The 20,981-nt window shown below is 39.2% G+C and overlaps 1 protein-coding gene across 1 annotated transcript in view; it reads right to left on the reverse strand.

Annotated features, from left to right (window-relative positions):
- The window catches only part of LOC149275731 (E1A-binding protein p400-like), a 48,785-nt gene that overhangs the window by 15,410 nt on the left and 12,394 nt on the right, over positions 1-20,981 (reverse strand). The window contains exons 7-30 of the mRNA XM_089504380.1: positions 20,226-20,411; positions 19,941-20,081; positions 19,362-19,440; positions 18,970-19,025; positions 18,750-18,804; positions 17,957-18,040; positions 17,390-17,500; positions 17,084-17,289; positions 16,440-16,617; positions 15,631-15,767; positions 15,280-15,449; positions 14,930-15,104; positions 14,279-14,415; positions 13,270-13,456; positions 10,942-11,108; positions 10,523-10,683; positions 8,163-8,327; positions 7,684-7,851; positions 6,536-6,627; positions 6,097-6,383; positions 3,871-4,073; positions 2,615-2,784; positions 1,425-1,621; positions 1,221-1,332 (exon numbers count right to left, since the gene is read on the reverse strand). Of these exons, the coding sequence (XP_089360506.1) occupies positions 1,221-1,332; positions 1,425-1,621; positions 2,615-2,784; positions 3,871-4,073; positions 6,097-6,383; positions 6,536-6,627; positions 7,684-7,851; positions 8,163-8,327; positions 10,523-10,683; positions 10,942-11,108; positions 13,270-13,456; positions 14,279-14,415; positions 14,930-15,104; positions 15,280-15,449; positions 15,631-15,767; positions 16,440-16,617; positions 17,084-17,289; positions 17,390-17,500; positions 17,957-18,040; positions 18,750-18,804; positions 18,970-19,025; positions 19,362-19,440; positions 19,941-20,081; positions 20,226-20,411 (3,624 nt within the window). The remainder of the gene's footprint in view (positions 1-1,220; positions 1,333-1,424; positions 1,622-2,614; positions 2,785-3,870; positions 4,074-6,096; positions 6,384-6,535; positions 6,628-7,683; positions 7,852-8,162; positions 8,328-10,522; positions 10,684-10,941; positions 11,109-13,269; positions 13,457-14,278; positions 14,416-14,929; positions 15,105-15,279; positions 15,450-15,630; positions 15,768-16,439; positions 16,618-17,083; positions 17,290-17,389; positions 17,501-17,956; positions 18,041-18,749; positions 18,805-18,969; positions 19,026-19,361; positions 19,441-19,940; positions 20,082-20,225; positions 20,412-20,981) is intronic.

A 20,981-nucleotide genomic window follows, 5' to 3' on the forward strand; every position in this document is an offset into this window, starting at 1 on the left:
AGGCATACTCAGCTTAACATTATCAGTTGTTAACCAGGAAGGTTAATCGGAAGGTCATCGGAGGACAGGATATCCCCTGCGGGGGATATCCTGTCCTCCGATGAGGCACAGAGACGCTGCGATCTCTATGCAGGTCGGATCGCAGGGGGATCGCGGGGAGTGAGAAACCATGTCTCTCACTCCCCCTCCCGTCCTGAAAGAGAAAAGCTGAAAAAAAAAGTGAATTCATTAAAAAAAATTATATTAAATAAATCATTAAAATAATAATATAAAAAAAAAAAAAAAAAATTATAATGTAAGCTGTGATGTCATTGTGACATCACTGGCATGTTCAGGAGGACCTCTAACCATTTCTGTTTAAAAAAAAATATATAAAAAATACAAATAAAATGTAAAAAAAATTAAAATAAAATTTTTTTAAAAAAAAACATATAAAAAAAGATAATAAATTATTAAAAAACCTTACTTCCCATTGTCCTAGCATAACATCTAGCCAGTATAACCCTCCTGCCCCCGTTCACAACCCCCAAACCCGTTAAGCCATAGGCATAAAAATTATACAAAATTGTACACCTTATAGTATGCTCCCTGGTGCTTGGAAAGTCTGAAAATCTATATAAATTTGGTATTTCTGAAATCAGGACACCTGAATTAATAAACTTGGAGGGGATTTTCTATCACTTTACCTAATTTTGTGAGGATTCAGAGGGAAAATGTAAAAATTTTATTTTTCTAATCTTCGCTAGTTTTTACAAAATTTCTCATTCTAAATTTTCAGCTAATCATCCAACTATGGTATCAAACGAAAGCTGTATCTCTCCTTGAAAAAACAATATATAGTTTACATGGGTACACTGTTCACAGGAAAGGAGAATAATCGCTAAACCGACATACTCCAAAAAATGGCAAAATTGCTCCGGGCTTTGAGGTACCAAAAACCCCTGGGATTGAAGGGGTTAAGCCAGGAATTACCCACTAATGGATGCTATGATGCTGGGGCAGAGTTAAATAACACAGCTTTAAAGTGAGATCTAATTTCAGTCTTACATATACAAAGAATATACTTCCACGTGTCATTCTAAAGCTATTCATTAGTAACAATTTGCAGCTACATCATCAACATGGTATAATGATGTCGATATGTTTGCTTGTCTAGATATGGACCCTCAAATACTAAGATACCAAAGCCAGATGAGCATATATATCATTAAAAAGCTTACCTGTGTTAGGAAAGCCATAGAAAAGTCATTGCCCTGAGCAGCAACTTCTCGGATCAAATCCTTTGTACCATTCTTCAACAGCTTCTCTTCAATGGAGTTTCCACTTACCAGTCTAAAAGTAGTAAGGCCAATATCACTTGATGAAATAGTACATGCTATAAGCCTACCTTGACACAAACACTGTATGTGTATAATCAAAGTTACCTATATATGTGGATATCTTTACTTTTACTAATGCGATCACACCATGCCTGGGCTCGGGAATCCATCACAGGATTTAAATCACTGTCATAGAAAATAACCGCGTCGGCTTCCACATATGGAACTCCCAAAGAGCAGCTGTGAGTAGATACAAGCGCACAGAGAATCCGAGAGTCTTGGTTAAAGCTCTTCATGAGATCCTAGGAGATACCAGAACAAACATAAATAAACAGGCATCTTAAAACTGTCAGTACACTGGAGTGTTAACATAACCAGCCCTTACATAAAATAAAAAACATTAACAGTAGAAATAATAGTTACATTGAAACATGGTGACCATGAAAAACATTACAAAGAGCTCAAAAAATTACTCTCGGAAAGTATTAGAACTAGGACTCTGAGGTGTTAAATCAATTAATGTGAGTAATTACATTAAATGTTAGTCAAATTGTAATACCGATAGAATTTAAACATGCATGACATATATCCAGGCCATAAGACCAAGACAAGGCCTGAATAAGGTTGTACAGCACAACAAAAAAGGTCAAAATGTTTTTTTTATCTGCGGTCCGATTCTGTGTCTATAATAATAAAAATAATAAAGTCTGTAAAGAATAAAGTTTTATCTGCCTTGTAAATATGTTTCCATTCAAACATATTCTGTGAAAGTGTTAGAAAAGGTTATGAAAGGTATTATTTATGAACTTTTTGAACTAAATTATCAGTTGATTTTACCTTGTTCTAAAATAAAAAGCATGTAAAATACACAATATTCTCTGAACAACTCTAAATAAGGTGTATCCCTTACTAACAAATCTAATATACAAGCTGGAAACTCACATAGAACAGTGAAGGAATTGTATTCCTAAATGCTACCATGCTCATTTTCTTATAAATGTAATGGACTGGAAGAGGCCAAGTCCATTTAACAAAACTTTTATATCTGTAGGATCAAACAAAAGCTAAAGAGGTCAGAATAGAAGTTAGGTTTTATGGACTCGGTGTGTTCCTCCTCCAATCTATTGAATACCTAAGTTTATTTGGGTTATCCCCATCAAGGAAATGGCACATAGGAGGTTGTATTGTTTAAGAATTAGTTTGTATAAGCCAACCAAGTTCTTAATGCTCAATGGACATTATCATGTCCTTATCTACTCTGTACCTATAAGTTGGAAGTAAAAGACAGTGCATACATGGCATTGCTCATAACTGGCATTCTCATCGATCCTCAGGAAGGTAAGGGAGTGCAAGTCCAAAAAGATCTCCAGTATGTCCAGCATTTGCAGCATCTGAGAGAAAAGTAGAACACGTCGGCCCTCGGACCTGAGTTTCTTCAGTAGGGTAACGAGGGCTTCCAGCTTCCCTGAATGTCAGACAAGAGGCAGTGTTAGTCCAAAGTGTCACATAACTGATTAAGCTGACAAAAAGATATTAATACTCATAGTTACCTACTTGTTCACTTGTACCTGGAGGGGTACATACTGAACGCCACTGAGGCGGCCCATGGGGGAAAGTTAAACTGATATGCTGATGGAAATTTTTCCTCTGAAATGGCATGTGAGCTAAAATGTGTGTTTCTTCAAGTGGGGATACACCATAGGGCAGGCTCTTAAGAAGTTGTCTCATTCCTATGTACACATTCCCTTCCAACAGGACCGGCCCAACAATGGAGCCGAGTGGGGCAACCGCTTTTTTTTTTTAAAAAGCGAAAGAGAGAGAAAGGGGCCCCTCTCGGCGCCCCTCTCTCTCTCCCTCCTCTGCGGCGAGTCTTCCTGTTCGGTCTCGGTGCCGGCTTGTAATGCTGAGTTCCGGCGCTCAGCATTACAAGCCGGCACCGAGACCGAACAGGGAGACTCGCCGCAGGACTGCTGAAAGGTAAGTACAAGGGGGGGGAAGGGTAGATAATGGGGGGGGGGGCGGCAGGGACGGAGGGAGAGGAAGGGTAGATAAGGGGGGGGGGGCGGCATTTTAAAATTCACCCCAGGCGGCATTTTGCCTAGGGCCGGCCCTGCCTTCCAATATACTCTTATGGAGTACTGGCGAGTGTGTGTGTGTGTGTGTGTGCAATAATGAACATGCAGTGTGTACTGTAAATACTTACAAGCTCACTGACTCACTGAATTTGGCTCACACTGCCTTTTATTGGAAGATATGTGATTAGTGCAATACGTTCCATGTGATGGAGAGATAGCTGAGGTCCACTCTATATTCTTTTATATGTTGCCCCAGTAAAAGGTATGAACCAAAGACTGTAATGCACTTCACACTCATCTAACACACAACATGATGAGAATTAATACCTTCTATACGATAATTCTATATTAAAGAAGCAGTGTAATATAAAATAACACTTCCATGTACTCTAAATTTGCCTGTAATATCCCCAGTCAGTACAGGTCTAAAATACAAATCACATATTTTATTCACACACAACAGATATACAACTTACCCGAGTCAAGCTGCACTAGTCGTACATCAGGGAATTGCACGCAGTAAGGGGATGTTCTCTCCCGCAGGTCCCGGATATATGGGGCCACCTGCTCCTTCAGACTCTGACTCAAAAGCTTGATATTGTGGGTGTAGGAAGGAGGAGGATGTGGGACTATCATAGCTGGGGGAGCAGAGACTGCAGCTGGAACCACACACAGTGACCTGCCACAATGGAGACAGATGTATAGCCACAAATATATGAAACGTTTTCCACTGATTACTTACAACTGTTATAACCTCCACTTGTACTAACCTATAGTAAGTATTGTAGCCTATATATAAATGTAAGCATTGTATAATGTAAATAAAAAAATGTACCGTATACGAATAATTGAAATGGCTTTGCTTTAGGGCTGCAACTAACGATTATTTTCATAATCGATTAGTTGGCCGATTATTTTTTCGATTAATCGATTAATCGGATAAAAAAATGAATGTACATTTTTCATTTATGTAAAATAATTTAATAAACAAATGATGTTAAATACAAACGCAGAATAAATAAAAAAACTGATAAAATGCATTTCTTGTCTTTATTTCCCAACCAGCCCCCCCAATTTATGCACATTTGAGCACAGGCTTGCCACGCTGCCTCCCAGACATGCCACGCTGCCTCCCAAACATGCCACGCTGCCTCCCAGACATGCCACGCTGCCTCCCAGACATGCCACGCTGCCTCCCAGACATGCCACGCTGCCTCCCAGACATGCCACGCTGCCTCCCAGACATGCCACTCCACGCTGCCTCCCACATATGCCACTCCACGCTGCCTCCCACATATACCACTCCACGCTGCCTCCCACATATGCCACGCTGCCTCCCACATTTGCCACTCCACGCTGCCTCCCACATATGCCACGCTGCCTCCCACATATTCCACTCCACGCTGCCTCCCACATATGCCACGCTGCCTCCCAGACATGCCACGCCACCTCCCACATATGCCACTCCACTCTGCCTCCCACATATGCCACGCTGCCTCCCACATGTGCCACTCCACGCTGCCTCCCACATATGCCTCGCTGCCTCTCACATATTCCACCCCCACATATGCCACTGTGCCTGATACGCCTTATACCCCCTGATACACCACTCCATCCTCCCCAGACATGCCACACTGCCTCCCAGACATGCCACACTGCCCTCCCCACATATGCCTTATATACCGTATATGCCTTATACCCCCAGATATGTCTCTCCATCCTCCCCAGATATGCCTTATACCCCCAGATATCTCATAGTCCCCTCAGAGTCACAGACCTGTTCACAGCACACTGACACCATACTTTTATAAATAAGTACTGGGTTAATCTTCACTGCCCCCAGGATTTAGATTCCCCTTAGTCTGCCCCCCCCCTTTACCTCTAACTGCGCCTTAAGTTAACTTTATTAAATTAACCCTCAGTCCTCATCATTAAATTAACACTAAACACCCCATTAACCATAACTACCCCTAAATTAACTCTAAATACCCCATCAAACACAACTACCCTAAATTAACCCTAAACACCCCATTAACCACAGCATCCCCTAAATTAACCCTAAAGACCCCCATCAACCACAACAGCCCCTAAATGAACCCTAAACACCCTATTAACCACAACTGCCTCAAATTAACCCCAAACACCCCATTAACCACAGCTGCTCCTATATTAACCCTAAACACTCTATTAACCATAGCTGCCCCTAAACACCCCATTAACCATAACTTCCCCTAAATTAACCCTAAACACCCCATTAACCATAACTGCCCCTAAATTAACCCCCACCTCCCCTAACTTTCAGAAGCCCAAATATTAATTTTATACTTACAGTTAGATGAGTGTCACAGCCATGTGGTTCTGGCCTTCTGGGAGAAGGAAGGGGGCGGGGCCAGTTGTCACAGTGATTACAGGGAGGGACTGGTAAGTAGGAGCTGCTGCTGTGAGTCAGACTAAACGGATTATATAATGAGGGGTATTTTTCAGAGCGTTTGCTCGGAAAAAACCCTCATTTTATAATCGATAAAAATCGATTCAACTAATCGATAATGAAATTCGTTGGCAACGATTTTCATTATCGATTATTATCGATTTTATCGATTAGTTGTTGCAGCCCTACTTTGCTTATTCAGAAATTCTAGCACAATCTAATAATCTTTACATTAAAATAATGTTTAATTTAAACCCATGACAGAGATAAACACCTTTTAGCGAGAGACTCCAAGGCAGCTTTCTGCTGGCTGGGAGATAAGATGAGGTGTCTCAGTGGATCACTGGAGCCCTCTGGAGAGCAGGACGACGCTCGGCAGTTCACAGAACCAGACCAGCTCCAATGTCTCTTTCCACTCAGAGCTTGAGGGGCTTCTGTGTTCAAGGTGCAAAGTGATAGCAAGTCAGCTCCATACATGGGGGCCTGTGCACAGCGCCGTTCATTATAAGCAAATAGACGGTTAAGACGCTCTGTCACCAAACGTTGCTTATCTTCTATTTCCTATAAAAAAATGCATTATTATTAGTATGTATGAACAGAAAAAAATGAAAGTAAAATAAATCCCAAGTTTTCCAATGTGCTTTATGGAGTGTGTGTGTGGTGGCGGTGTGTGTGTGTATGAATTGTATGAATTAATCACTGACGGTAAGTACCTGAGCCGGTGTTACTGAGCCTGATGAAGACTTTGCAGCAGCTGCACAATCCACACTCCCAGAATTGGACATCATGCTCCTTCCTTGTACTCCTGCACAAAAATACTACAGATACTTAAAAACTATCGGGATACCATCCAGGGGCGGGCTGGGCCGGGGGGCAGGGGGGCAATTGCCCCCCAGGCCGCCCGAAATCTAATCTAAACGGCCGCTGGGTGCTGATGCCGCCGGCCGTTGCTACTTTAATACTTTTTTTAAAAATGTAATATGGCAAGCCGGATCGGCTATTAAATGAAAAAAAAAATAGTATTAAAGCAGCGCCGGCCGGCGGCATCAGCACCCAGCGGCCGAGTGATGGGAGCAGCGTGAGGGGTGAAAGCTCCGCCCCCTCGCACTCACCTTTCACCCCTCACGCTGCTCCCATCACTATGCGGCCATCAGATTGTTGGAAATCGAATCTAAACGGCCGATGGGTGCTGATGCTGCCGGCCGGCGCGACTTTAATACTTTTTTTATTTATTTTTAATATGGCAAGCCGATCCGGCATATTAAATAAATTAAAAAAAAGGATTAAAGTAGCTCCGGCAGGTGGCATCAGCACCCAGTGGCCGTTTAGATTTTTCCGGCAGTCTGATGGCCGCATAGTGATGGGAGCAGCGTGAGGGGTGAAAGGTGAGTGTGAGGGGGCGGAGCCACTTCACTTGACTTGCCCCCCAGGCCTTAGGCTGCCAGCCCTCCCCTGATACCATTCATACTGGATATATTTCCAATCTATTTCTAGTACGAGACAAGTATGAATCAGTTGCAATTCAGGTTATTGTTTTAAAACTCTTCACTTACTCTTCACTTACATTCATACAGCTACAGCTCCAGTTGTCATACAAATCATATACAAGTTATCACTATGCATAACTATAACGTTCAGGTAATATGAATATATATTTCCATACAAACTATTCTTGGGACTGAGGTCCAAGAACTGATCAGTATGCAAAACAATTTATACACAGAACACAATTACAAAAGTGCATGTGAAGAGGCCTACATCAAATGTTACTAAGAAATAATACATGATGTATATGAACACTAAACGCTACATAAACACATTTTAATGATCACATTCTGATCTAGAATTCACTGCTTCCTACCTGCATGGGGTGCCACAGGAACGTTAGAAAGGTTCGTAGGATGCTGGTTTCCTATTGCATTTATTACATTTTGGATGGGCCCTCCTTGGGTAACGGTTTGCATTACAACTGGTCCAGGAGTCCGCAGATACTGCTGCCCGGGAGCTGACACGATTTGCAGGACACTCCCTGCATTTTGCATGGAAATGGTTTATTTTAATGAAGACATACATACAGAGGAATTGCTGTTGCTATATAAAAAAGTAATAAAATGAACTTAACAATAGGGCAGAAATAACTCAATCGAGAGAAATAATAACACAGATCCCGAGAAATGGAACATAAGATACTATTCCCCTGTTATACACATATTTCTATAGCTTATTTTAACCTGTAAAAATATATTTGATCGAATTATTTAGTATGCGCAGCTATATGGGGAAAGCGACAGATCAGCTTCCAGCTCCATATAACCCTATTGTTTTCCTGCATGAGATTACCTTGCAGCTGCAGTGGCTGTCCTGCCGTGAGCTGACGGAGCTGGCTCTGGGACAAGGTGAAGGTATTCCCTTGGAACTGCAGGGTAACCGGTGTTTTGGGCTGTGCTGTCCTCCCTTGGCCTCCCCCAGAAGTAGCCAGCTGACCAGCTTTAGCCACATCTGCGCCTGCAGGGTGTAAGCAATGATAAAATCACAAATATAGAAATAACAGGGACTTTTCTCAGTAACTTAAAAATAGCATGAAGACGTTGGCAATCAAAGAAACAAACAAAATGAGTGGTTTGAAGATTTTGGTTCTCCACAATTAATATTCCCCATCAAGAGTAATTTTAAAAAAAACAAAACACAGGAGTGCATAATTGGGTCAAACTGTGCTCAGTTTAATGAATTGTTTCAAGAAACGTGAAAAAGGGTCTTCAAGAAATATGTATAAGTCTAGCAAAACCGACACCAAAAAGTAAAGAAATAACTTACATTAAAATAAGTAGTACATTCAGCCACAGTCTGTGAAAAGAGATACATAATCCGCACTTATGATTTGCTCTTTCCATGTACGTGTAAGCAGGTGGTTGCTTATACTACATAATGAATTGACTATTTAGCTTGTATTCAGAGATAGGAGTATACAGGAGGAAATAACAGTTGTGTTACCCTACTAAACCCTGATTTTATGCTATTTCTTTGGGTTATTGATGATGGTATGGAAATGCTCATTGGGGATCCCTTGTGTTAGTTGAGGCTCCACATTCCCCTGCTACTCCTGGGTCTCTAACATAGGAAAGCTAATGCTGTCCGTAAGGCATTTTAGATGCTGCACGCACATGCACACACACACATTATTTATTACACATTGATAGCAGTGAATGTTATTAATTTGTAATCGCTTCTTAACGTTCTGTGATGTTTTTTTTACATGCCTGCCTGGACATACATAGAAAGAGCAAGGTTACCACCAAAACAAAAACAATGACTAGAAAACTAAAAAATATCACTATTAACCTGCAACAACATGTAGAAAATCAAATAAATATACAAACAAAAAGCTATTCTGAGACAAAGTTTGAAAATGTGGTCTTGTCACCATAGCAACCCACAAAACATCCCATTGGGTTGTATGGCGCTAAAACCACTTTTTAGCCAATACTCTAAAAAAAAAAAGAGTAAAATTTAAAACATCTTATATATTGTCATTGTGTGTAAATCCTATTTGTTTAGGATTGTGTGTAAATGTATATCCATATATTACAAAAAAAAACCAGCACAGATGCAAAGGATTAAACAAAGGATCCCGTGCTGGGTCAATAGGGTGTTGACATCATATCCTGTTGCTCTGTTCCTTAAGAAATAAGATCTGACCACAGAGGTGGAGGCTCCTGGACTTGCTGCCCTTGGTCAGGTATAGGGGGCCCCAAAGGTAAATGTACCACTGCAGACACCAAATGAATCCTTCAATGCTTTTGGGTGCAAAATCAGCACCCCCCTTAGCATAAAAAGGTCAGTTGGGCAGATCAAAGATCCATTGTTCGGCAGGACACTAGGGGGCTTCATCGCCCGAGAGGACGCTCTGCCCTCTAGTTTTGTACCAGGGGGATTGCCGCCCTAGGCCTGCATCTAATCAGCCTAGGCTGGGATACGTCACCCAGCTCCGTTCCCTACAATGATTTGCTCAGCTAAGAGGAAGCATAAGGTACTTACCTCTATCCAGTTCCAACATGGGAACATTTATACTGCCATGTAAAAAATCTCAGCATCTTTTTCTAAAGTAAGATAACCTTTATTCCTACATATTCTCAAGAATAGTCATCAAAATGAGACAAATCAGACATGCTAATGAGCCTGATTCTTGAAAAATACAGGAACACATCTCACTTCTTCCTTGTGAGATAAATAAGAACATTTATTATAGATACCATGGTGCAGAAATGTTATTATGGCCAGATGTTTCTACTAGATTGCAAGGTGAATGAAAACATGCAGAGACAGTGGGAAGACTAGCGGTAGTAGAAAGACAGCATACAGAACAAAAATCTATGGTCTTAAAAGGTTATCAGGTAAAACAGGTTTACATATTCAAGATTAAAGCTAGTGACCAAGTTGCCGCTAACTTGTGGCGTGCCTAAGCCACTGAACACCTGCTTAAGACCTGCTTCACCTCCCTCATCTTTTCCCTGTCTTATAAGTCTGTAGCTGTAGGACCCCTTCTGTTCTGACTTTACACTGTCTCACTTGGCAAACTTACCTCAACCTTTGTAGATGTCTGCAAGACTGAACCTCTCATCTGTACCCTCTTTGTGTGAAGCATGTAATAAATAGGGTGGAATTCGTAAAAGAACACAACCCACACAATAATACTGCCTTACCCTGAGGAGTAGATGTTGTAGATACTGGGGACCGCCCTCGGGCTTGCCCTTGCTGGTTGACTGTGCCTGTTGTTGTAGTCATCAGACGTGATGTGGGAGTACTTGGAAAGGTTACAGTTCGTCCTTCTGGTTTCTGTCCATATGGAACTGGCTGGAACAACCTACAAAAGTTGCAAATTACACCATCCAGTAAGTGTATGTGCAGAATAAACACTAAGCATTGATAATCATGGAGAAAGGAAGAAAGGAGCTGCTCTGTAGTTTACTTTCATATTGTCCAAACTTCAGATGTGTGAATTAAAAGTGTAGTTTTCAAGGTACATATATCAAGGAAGGTAATTATAACAGATGTCCAAAATGAAAATAGAGAGTCATTAAATCTATGGGCCACTGTCTAATTGACAACTCGAAGAACATACCTGTTGGGTTTGATTTTGACTGGAGTGGGGCGGGGAGACGGATCTGGAGAACTATAAATCTCTTCAATCAGCTTCCTAGTCACTTTTTGTCCAGACAATACATGGGCCTCATAACTTGTCATTTTATTTTCCAACCCTAGCAGGTCAAACCGTGACAGATCTGCATTCTAGTATTGAATGGAATAGAATGGTCAGTTTTTATAGCATGGCAGAGAATACTCAAATACACACAATGTTGCTGTTTTTATGTTTTAGTCAGAGTATGAATCAGAAAAATCACTTTGTTAGTCTGAGAACTCTTGTTTTCTCTAATATATATATATATTTTTAAATTTGGTAAACCGATATGAGGTATGTACTAATTAAAACTATGGCTCAGCTACGCCAGACCGGATGAATTTAAAGAGTACAAATTTTTTAACAAATTGACTTTCAGAGACAACAGGTGAGGAGGGCTCTGCTCAAACAAGCTTACAAACTAGATACTCAAATAGGTATTATACCGTATTTGCTCCATTATAAGACAAGTTTTTTTCAGAGCAAATGTTCTGAAAATTACCCCTCGTCTTATATCCAAGCTCCTCTTATAATTAGACCTTAAGTCGGGGGCATATAAGGGGGGAATAAGGCATATCTGGGGGCACAGTGGTAAATAGGGGAGTTATAAGGCATATCAGGGTTATAAGGATATTCAAATTGTGGGGGGGGGTCATCTTATAATTGAGTAAATACGGTATTTTAAGATAAGTTACAATCTTTTCCTATTATATTTTCTTTTATCTTACATATATTTTGTTGGGTGTATCTTGTATCTTAAGATAACACTAGTTACTTTTAAGTTGAATCAGTTTATTTTAATGGTCAAAACTAATATATAACTTGTACAGTAAATGGGAGAGGAGAAAATTGCCACTACACGAGCACCGCAAAAGTGTTAAAACAGCATTGGTCATACAGGGTACAAAAAAAAAAAAAAAAAAACAACCTGGTCCTTAAGCAGTTAAAATTATTACCAATATTTATTACCAATATTTGCTAACCGATCACTGATATACAGTATTCTATGTCATCCTGTATTCTGACATGTTTTGAAATGTTTTCTGTTTTATATTTTGTATTGCATACGCATCATATAGATACATTATAAAATTTGTTTTTTGTTTGTTTTGTTTCTCTAGCTTGACTTACACAGTTTAGTGTGATCTGCAAGAACTTTGGATCAGAGAGAAAATATAAGGCAGGGCTCGACAAATCCCAGGCGCCAGGTCGCCATGGCAACTCAGAATTTTGTCCTGGCGCCTCTTACATCCACAAAAAAATGCCAGCCTCTTACATCCACAAAGTGATCCTGTAGGCTGAAACCGCGATTGCAGGAAAACCTGCAATAGCGTTTTCAGCTGCCACAGGCAGCTTCAGGAAAGGGGGTTCAGTGTTGATTGGGTCCCCACACAAGGCAGGCCAGCAACAGCAAAAACGAAACCACCCCCCCACACACAAGCCCTTTGATGACTCCTGTAGGCATGGAAGCCTACAGCAGTCATCAAAGAGACTCCCCCTGCAATGGCTGGTCTATAGACCAGCAATTGCGTCCCAGCTGCCAGAGGCAGCTTCAGGGACAGGGGGAGAGGGTTCTTCAGTCTCCACATGTGTGGGAACCTGACACAACACCCCCCTGCTGCCTGATCGCTTCATGAGAGCGACAGTGCAGCATTAACCCCTTCAATTCCGCAATTGTGTATAACACATTTGTGGCATTGCAGGGGTTAACATTTGTCCCCACAAGCTTGTGGGGACTAAATATCAGTCAATGCTGTGCTCCAATGGAACATCAGCATTGAAAGCGTTAAAAAAAAAATAAAAAAATAATATATATATATATATATATATATCTCAAAAAAAATAATAAAAAAAAAAACCAAAAAAAAAACCAGCACTGACCTGAAAGTCCAGGGTGCTTCCAGGTCAAATGCTGTGAGTTTAGTAAGTGGGCTGATGATGATCAGATCACTCCTAACCAACTGTTAGTTTAAAAAAAAATCCTGGCTCCTAACTTTTTTAGCTGGCGCCTAGATTCACAACAAATTTGTCAAGCCCTGATATAAGGTATCCCTTTATATTTATATTGTTGGTGTGGTCCTACGATTATAGCGCCGTCATTTTTCATATTTTGATAAAATATCGGATCTGCATATTTTGATCATAATTATCCCTACAACATGGGTTCAAGAAACAACTTTATCTTAAAAGCAGAATATAACTAAAATTGAGTCAAAAGATAAAACTCTATGTTGGTTTAAAGTTTTATTGAAATGTTTGCATTAGCGTTACCTTCCAGGGATCATACTCCAGCGCTTTCAGTATGAGTGAAGCAGTTTTATACTGCAGAGCTTGACACACATAGGAGGAATGTTCAGTGCGTGGATCCACCAGTTCTGGATGGTTGCAAATTCTCTGTAACTGTACCAGAACATGGAGAACACTAACAAAATGCCCTCCTTTCAGAGCATCTTGGGCCCTACAAAACACAAAATATTGCACCTTTCAGTAAAAGGTATTACTAATCGGTTGAGAAGAATGGGACTTCAGACTAAAGAAGGAAAAGCAAAATGCAATCCGAATATTTAATGACATCTAAATTTTCATAGTACTATAACAGCTGATTAAAGAAAACATGGTAAAGGGCCAGATTTGTTTTCTCTTGAGCCACCAGCAAATCAAATTTGTGTGTGCCACCAGCTTACCAAACAAGCTACTTTGCCAGATCTTAAAAAAAGGGAGACTACTAAGACCCCAATTTTTTCAATCAAGGAAAATTTTTATCTTTCTTTCTTTCTTTCTTTCTTTCAAATAGCTCTCAATTGCACAAACTTGGTTAACTTACTATGGATTTTATTGATAAGCAGTTTACATTTTTAACTTTTTTAAGTTTCTATTATTTAATAGAGCCATATCCTACACTGTAATGATTAACGACTGGTTTGGCTCACTTTTTTATGTCAGGTATACAATATTCCAAGAGATTATAGAATGTTTAAGAGGCAGTAAATATTTTTATGACCATATGTTTGGCCATTTTTCTAAAGGTGTACACAAGAGCAGTATTATTTGAAATAGTAAAAGACAATGTATATTTTCTCAAATTGATTTATCAGTGCAACCCTCATACAAACTGCAATTCTCTTGTTGTTTCTCTGATAGAACAAAATAAGGATTTATGTTAATGAGCAATCACAAACTAATATCATTTCATGTTTCCACATTGCAGCATCTATTTCACACATCAAGTGGATTGGAATCTTCGGTGTTTACAACAGATGGCAAAGTTTTAATAACCTACCCAGGTTGTAGAATGACATCCTCATATAGAGCCTTCTGACGATTGGAAAGGCGACACTTCAAAACATGCTCATATTTGTTGGTCAACTGTTTCCCTACTTCTCTTTTTGATCTCCTTAAGATGAATGGACGGACAGTCTAAAAGGTAAAAAATAAGGCACCATGAGGACGAAGAAGTAATGATATGTCTTGGAGCTAGAAAATTATTGTCCCCTTTGTATTTTTTAGTTGCCATCAGTATGCGTTACAGAAAACAAGACAAGTGACAAAATAAAAAATTGTATGCAAGTATCATTTTCACCAATGAATTCTTATGATCTGTTGATATTATCTGATCATTTTGCCCAGCCATAAATGTGTAGTACTGTTATTCCCCTGCTTTTATATTTTTAGCATTTTGGTTGCCTACTGCAGCAACGAAACTGGAATTCCATTTTATGTAAACTAACCACTAGGTCAGCATCCCCACTCCATACGATGTTTAATAACTGTAACCTTTCCGACAACCGGTCTAGTAACTGGAGAGACATGATGCAATTTTTTCCAGTGTTAAATCCCTCTTTCCCATAGTTGCTGTTGGTTGAAAAATTAACCCAGCGCATCCACTTCACTGGTCACCCACTTTGTTGGATATTATAAGAAATGGACTTACCCGGTGCAACATTATGAACATCTTGTGGCAGTTCTCTTGGCTTTCTTCTCCATTACCTTTGATTGGGAAATCCATATAGTCTCTGGATAGACCTGGGACTAGGAAATGCAGCATGGTCCAGTGATCTCTCCAAGTGTTCTGTAGGGGACTATCTCTGAGGAGCAGCCGATTCTGACTGAAAATAAAGCAGGCAGTTATCAAGAAGTCCTCAAAGCAGAAATTTCTCACATCACCAGATATCTATATGTATACTAACTCCAAAACCAAACTGTATGTTCAGCTATTTTCATATAAACACAATATGTGCTAAAATGCAATAGCATAGTGTGAATATTATGATTAAAGAATACCTTTGAAGGCTAAAGATGGCTTCCCAGTGCTTCTCTGTCATGTTTTTGATCTGGTGAACTTCATCCATAACAAGACACTTCCACCTCATCTTCATGAAAGCCTGGTGGCCCTTAAACAGTTGTTTGTAGGAGGTGATGCAGACATTAAAGCAGTTGGGCTCCTGCCATTTCTACAACACACACAGCAGTAAAGGAAATGCATTATAAAAGCGCTTTGAAAAAATATCAAACACTCCCTAACACTCACTGCTTAAAGTCAATCACCACCTTATCAATCCTGATTCACCTGCTATGCGCGGAACGGAAAAATAAATGACCTGACAGATCCAAAGGATATATCCGTAAACCTACCTGTCTCTTTTTCCTGAGTTCTCTTTGCTTTCCAAAATACAAGAGGAGCTTTAAACCTGGACACCAACGTTTAAATTCTAGCTCCCATTTCAGAATCTTACAGCTGCGAACTATGATGAGGTGTGGACCCCAGTTCCCTAAAAAGGAAACATTTATGTGTATTAGTAGTGCTACTAGAATCATAAGAAAATATATTAGTGACACATTAGTTCCCACTTCATATAAAAAAAACTGATGATCAGATATGGACATTAAAGGGACACCAATCGCAATAAGAATTATAATGACACCACAACCTGAGGGCTATGGACCATCTGATATATACAAGTTACTGGCAGCCTCTAATGCCACATTAAGTTAACATGTCAGAGACGGCATGTTAAACAAAATAGTAAGGTATTTTGTTTAAAATACACAACAGTAATTGCAAAACAATAAACAAATCAGTACACCCATAGACCAGATAAGAGTGTGTCATTGTTCCCATGCCTTCATAGATTTAAACATCTCAATTTTTTCAACAAAGATGAAAAACAATGATTATCTAGCTTCAGTTTGTATGTGCCTTTTTTGTTTAATAAGTATCTCTTCCTACTGAGGATAAGGGATATTTTGATCATTAGACTTTGGAAACTACAGAATATGGTAATAATGAATTAATGATATAATGAATCCCCATAATAGTTACAAATACTTTGACACATGTGTGCTAGCAAATTCCTCACACTCTTTTAGAAACAGAAAATCAACAGTTTATTCAGTCATGCAGATTAAAAAAAATATATAAATGAATAGTTCGATTTTCCTACCTTCATTGCTGGCCAGATGCGCCATGAAAGCAATAAGCTGGACATTCTTCCCCAGTCCAGACTCATCAGCCAGAATCCCATTAAGGTTCTTCATGTACTGTTTCTCCAGCCAGTCCAGGCCTACAAGCTGGTAATCCCTGAGACTGCCACGCAGCAAAGACGAGGGGCTACTTTTTACCTATATAAAAAAAAAAGGTTAGTGTTGAGCTGCTATAATGTATGCTTAGTTAACAACTAGAATGACCAATAATCGTAGGATTCCTTCAATTTCTCAAGTTCTCTTTGAGTGCCAAGTGTGTACAGTGATATTCGCTGTTTACTGTTCTCTGGCACCCAAAAGATTAACAAAACTAGGACATGTATTGATGTGGAATATCACCATACTACACATGTATTCATTTGTGTTGAGCTATCATTGTGCTGATACATAGGTCAGATACAGTATGTGTCCTGTACAATTCACTGATGCAATAACACATATTAGCAATTTTAGTGGATTTATTTTTTCAGTTTTCTTAAGAGTTTTCTTATTCCTTTGCTTGGTTTCTCTGTGAATATTTAACTTGAGATAAACAATGTATGTTTCTTGAACAAAGATCCACGTGTCCTTAAAATGGGAGACAATGTATGCTTAGCATCCTTACTGTAGGGGTTATACGAGAACTGCCACTTGGGAGGATCAGTTCAGCAGCTCTTGCCACATCTCCAATGTCCCTGGTGTGTTTCCTGGAGGTCATGTGACCAGATAATGGTCTATCAGACATTCTATACTGGTCAGGAACAAGCAGTGAGTCAATGAGCACTACAGGCTTCTGTGAGGCATCCAGCTCTGCTGTTAGCTCTTTCAGCTCTACAGTAGACAAGGCAATGTGAAGTTACATATACTAAAATAATGCTCTGATTCTTGACAAAAAATACAGTTTTAAGGCCGCTCAAACTGTTTTACATACCTTGGCTGGTGGGCTTCCCTTCTTCGTTATTGGAGAAAGTGCGTGGCCAGTTAAAGTTCTCATCATAAGCCCCTTCATACTTCTTTACCAAATCATCAAGAGGCAGGTCCGCTGTAATTATAGCAAAAAGTGTTATCAATTTAGACAATAAGAAGACAAGTCTGACCTTGAATATTGTATTTTTATTTTTAATGCATGCTTGAGTCAATTTTATGGATGATAAAGAATTTTACTGTATGAAAATCTGAGCATGCATTATTTAGTTATTGCAGTTATAAATTGAGACTTTAAGCTATGATACGGATAAGAGGTACATCCAACAAATATGAAATTCTCAACTCACCTGCATTGTTCTTGAATAAATAAATACACCATTTCATCAATAAAATTACAGGTACACATATGCTCTATGTAATCATTAACATGAAAATAACTAAACTGCAAAGGTTCTAAAGAAGCAAATGCATACACCAGAAATGCCTTCCTATATGTAACATTTCAAAGAGCTGTAAAGTAAATGTAACCAAACTCCCTATCAAAAGGGTGTTAAGCAAAAAAAATAATTACCTTCTCGTACTAATTCGCACAGTTCAGCTTGATGGTCAACATTCCCTTCTTTACTTTCCTGCTCTGCTATGGTATCCTCTTCATCTTCAAATGAAAAAGAAAAAATGTTACATACACCTGAAAATGGTAATTTATTTTTTTATTAGGACTATTTGTTTTGTAGCGTTTGGGAACACAATAGTGTATTTATTAAAATTGCAAATATGCGAGAGATCTGTTCACAAAAATGAAATGGAGCTTTGCTGTTGTTTATATATTCAAGGGTTATTTTGCCGCTGGTGAGATTTCCTTGAAACCGAGAACACAATGAGCAACAAAGGGTTGTGTGAGTGAATAGGACACAATATATGATTATATACATTCTTTAAATACAAAGCTGTACTACCTTTGAACTTTAATATTTTATATGTATTATTATTTATGAATTTACTGTTGTTTCCTTGATGTCAGCAACACAAAAACAGAATAAAATGGGCCAAGTGGGACTAGAAATGTTAGAACTAGAAGGTCAGAGGCTTCGACGTAATATAAGGAAATTATACTTTACTGAGCAGAAGTGATAGAGGCTTATACATTCAGGAGTCTTTACATCAAGAGAAATTGGCAGACCAGATAGGCCAAATGCTTCTTATCTGCCGTCAAATGCTATGTTTCTGGAAGCAGGAAGAGCATTTGCTCTGGTTTTGTCAATTAGGATTACAGTGGCTAGAACAAATGTTTTTGTACTACTTTCTTCTTTTTCGTGTTACAGAGGAATTCCAAGGGAAATATTAAGCCTAATATGATAACTAACCTTCACCATCCGTCCAGGATGAACTTGCCTTTCTCTTTCTCCAAGATGGTGAAAGCTGTTGGGACACGTAATAAACGTTACATTGTGAAAGTCTGAAAGGTTGCATAGACTCATATGTTTCCTTACTAACTTTGTTTTCTTGACTTTGTGTCCTTACGCCTGTCCATAATATATTTCATATTAATTTAATCTCAATAACTACTGGAACTGATTATCTTACCTTAATGGTCTCCTGTTCATGCTTCACACATGCTTCCTCTATTGCCTTAAGTGGACCTGCAGAGAACAACTTTACTGTTAATTACTTCAAATGAAATGTATACATTAAGAATGGGTACGAAGAGAAAAATGTACAACTGTGTCTTATATCGGGTAGGGTATCAAAAAACATTGTTTCAATTATTCCTGGACTTGTATTGGTTTGTACACACATACATGTTAGACGTGGTATGGTACTAAGTGAAAAGCTAAAGGCCGCATAAGAAACATCATTACTATCACTGTCAATTTACCAAACTCTTCCCAGAAATAATTCTTTAATCATGTAAAATGTAAAATGGTTGTCACCATGGAAAGACAAAAGTGTCTTAAATGTTTAGATAAGCATCATACCTCTGATTAAATCCACATTTAAATTGAGAGCTTTTCTCCTTTTTTCTTGAAACTCCATTTGTAATTTAATTTCCACAACCTGTAATAAAGAATATGTGATGAGGATTCTTTTCTTGAGAGAGCGTGGGTAAGTACAAGGTGACGTTCTACTAATGCAAGGCTACTAAAACACAGTGTCTAATCCTCGTGTGGGGACTTATGCACGAGATGTCTTTTCAGTGCCTTGGTGCATTATTCTATGTGAGCTCCCGTGTTGTTTTGCACCAGACATCAGATGCGTGATATCATCTGGTGATCAGCTTGTCTTGTTGGTTTGCTAGAACTCCACATGTCAAGAGCTTGTGGCTTCATATTTGAACTTCGACTAAACTTAGCCTGCCCTGACCCTTCATCCTTAACTTTGGATTTTATAGTGTAGCCCCCAAGTCCTGTGGTCACAGTATATGGAGGCTCAACCGGAGGCTGAAGATCTGCCCTCCCAGGGTTGTCTCAGACCAAGGGTCCATCCGCTGACCTCGAGTTTGTTATAGTTCAAGATAAATGACAAAGAACTGCACTTTAGCATTAAAAAAGTCTTACCTGTTCAATATTGGACCAGAAGTACTCAATTTCTCTAGCAACAGATGCAGCAATGCGCTTGAGTTTGTTCTCCTCTTCTATCTTAGATCGCTCATTATTCAGTCTCTTATCTTCAATATGACGGGCAGCTGTTCTAACCAGCTATGAGGAAAATCCCAAAGATGCACAATGAAACAAAAAGTAGCACAATAGCAGAAATTAGCAGACTAGTAGAATATGCCCAATGCATTCAATTGAGATAGAACACTAAAAACACTACAGTATATTATCCAATTACAATTTTACCTTTTTGGCACTGGCAACTTTCCACATCCTCTCCTGGGCAAAGTCTGCAGCCATCCATTGCATCTCTTCCAGCAGGTAATCCCAGTGAGATTTTGGTCTGGAGGCTTCCTGTAGTTTGGGCAGCCTCCTCAGGGACCATAAACCTTCCTTCCTTAACTCTGCAATGCGTTGATGTACATGGTTTTCCTGTAAAGATTAAAAGCTTAGCCTTAGTTAAAGTTACTTGTACCTTATCATACAAACTGCACCAGTAGGGCTGCAAAATCTACAACATTTTCAATACTAAAATTAGAACTTTGGGCCTATTGCAGTTTTACTTTGTTAAATATTAATATTAAATGCTGAAAAGTAAAAAATAAAAGATATATAGATTTATAATATATATATAAACATTCAAAGAGATCATCATCATCTGTTTATCATCTGGCGAATCCTGAGGAACCAAGAATACATTACTCAAGGAAATAACACATTTTACTTAGTTATAATAATTAATAATAATAATAAGAGGGGTAACTAGAAATCACTGGGCACTGGTGCGAAAATTGTCCCGGGGTACCCAGACTTCACAGATGCCCCCAATTGGTCTTTGCCTCTTGCCTCCCCTTCTAACACACACTGTGGCACATTATTATGTAAAAACATTTACACAAATTACACACACTTACTGCATAACACACAGGTAAACATTAATTCAACACACACTCCATCTCACCCGCTTACACACAGATGCTCACACACATACAATTACACATC

This window comes from Sceloporus occidentalis, unplaced genomic scaffold (assembly GCF_023333645.1).
Source record: "Sceloporus occidentalis isolate IW3139 unplaced genomic scaffold, rSceOcc1.0.p SCAF_269, whole genome shotgun sequence".
Lineage (NCBI taxonomy): Eukaryota > Metazoa > Chordata > Lepidosauria > Squamata > Phrynosomatidae > Sceloporus > Sceloporus occidentalis.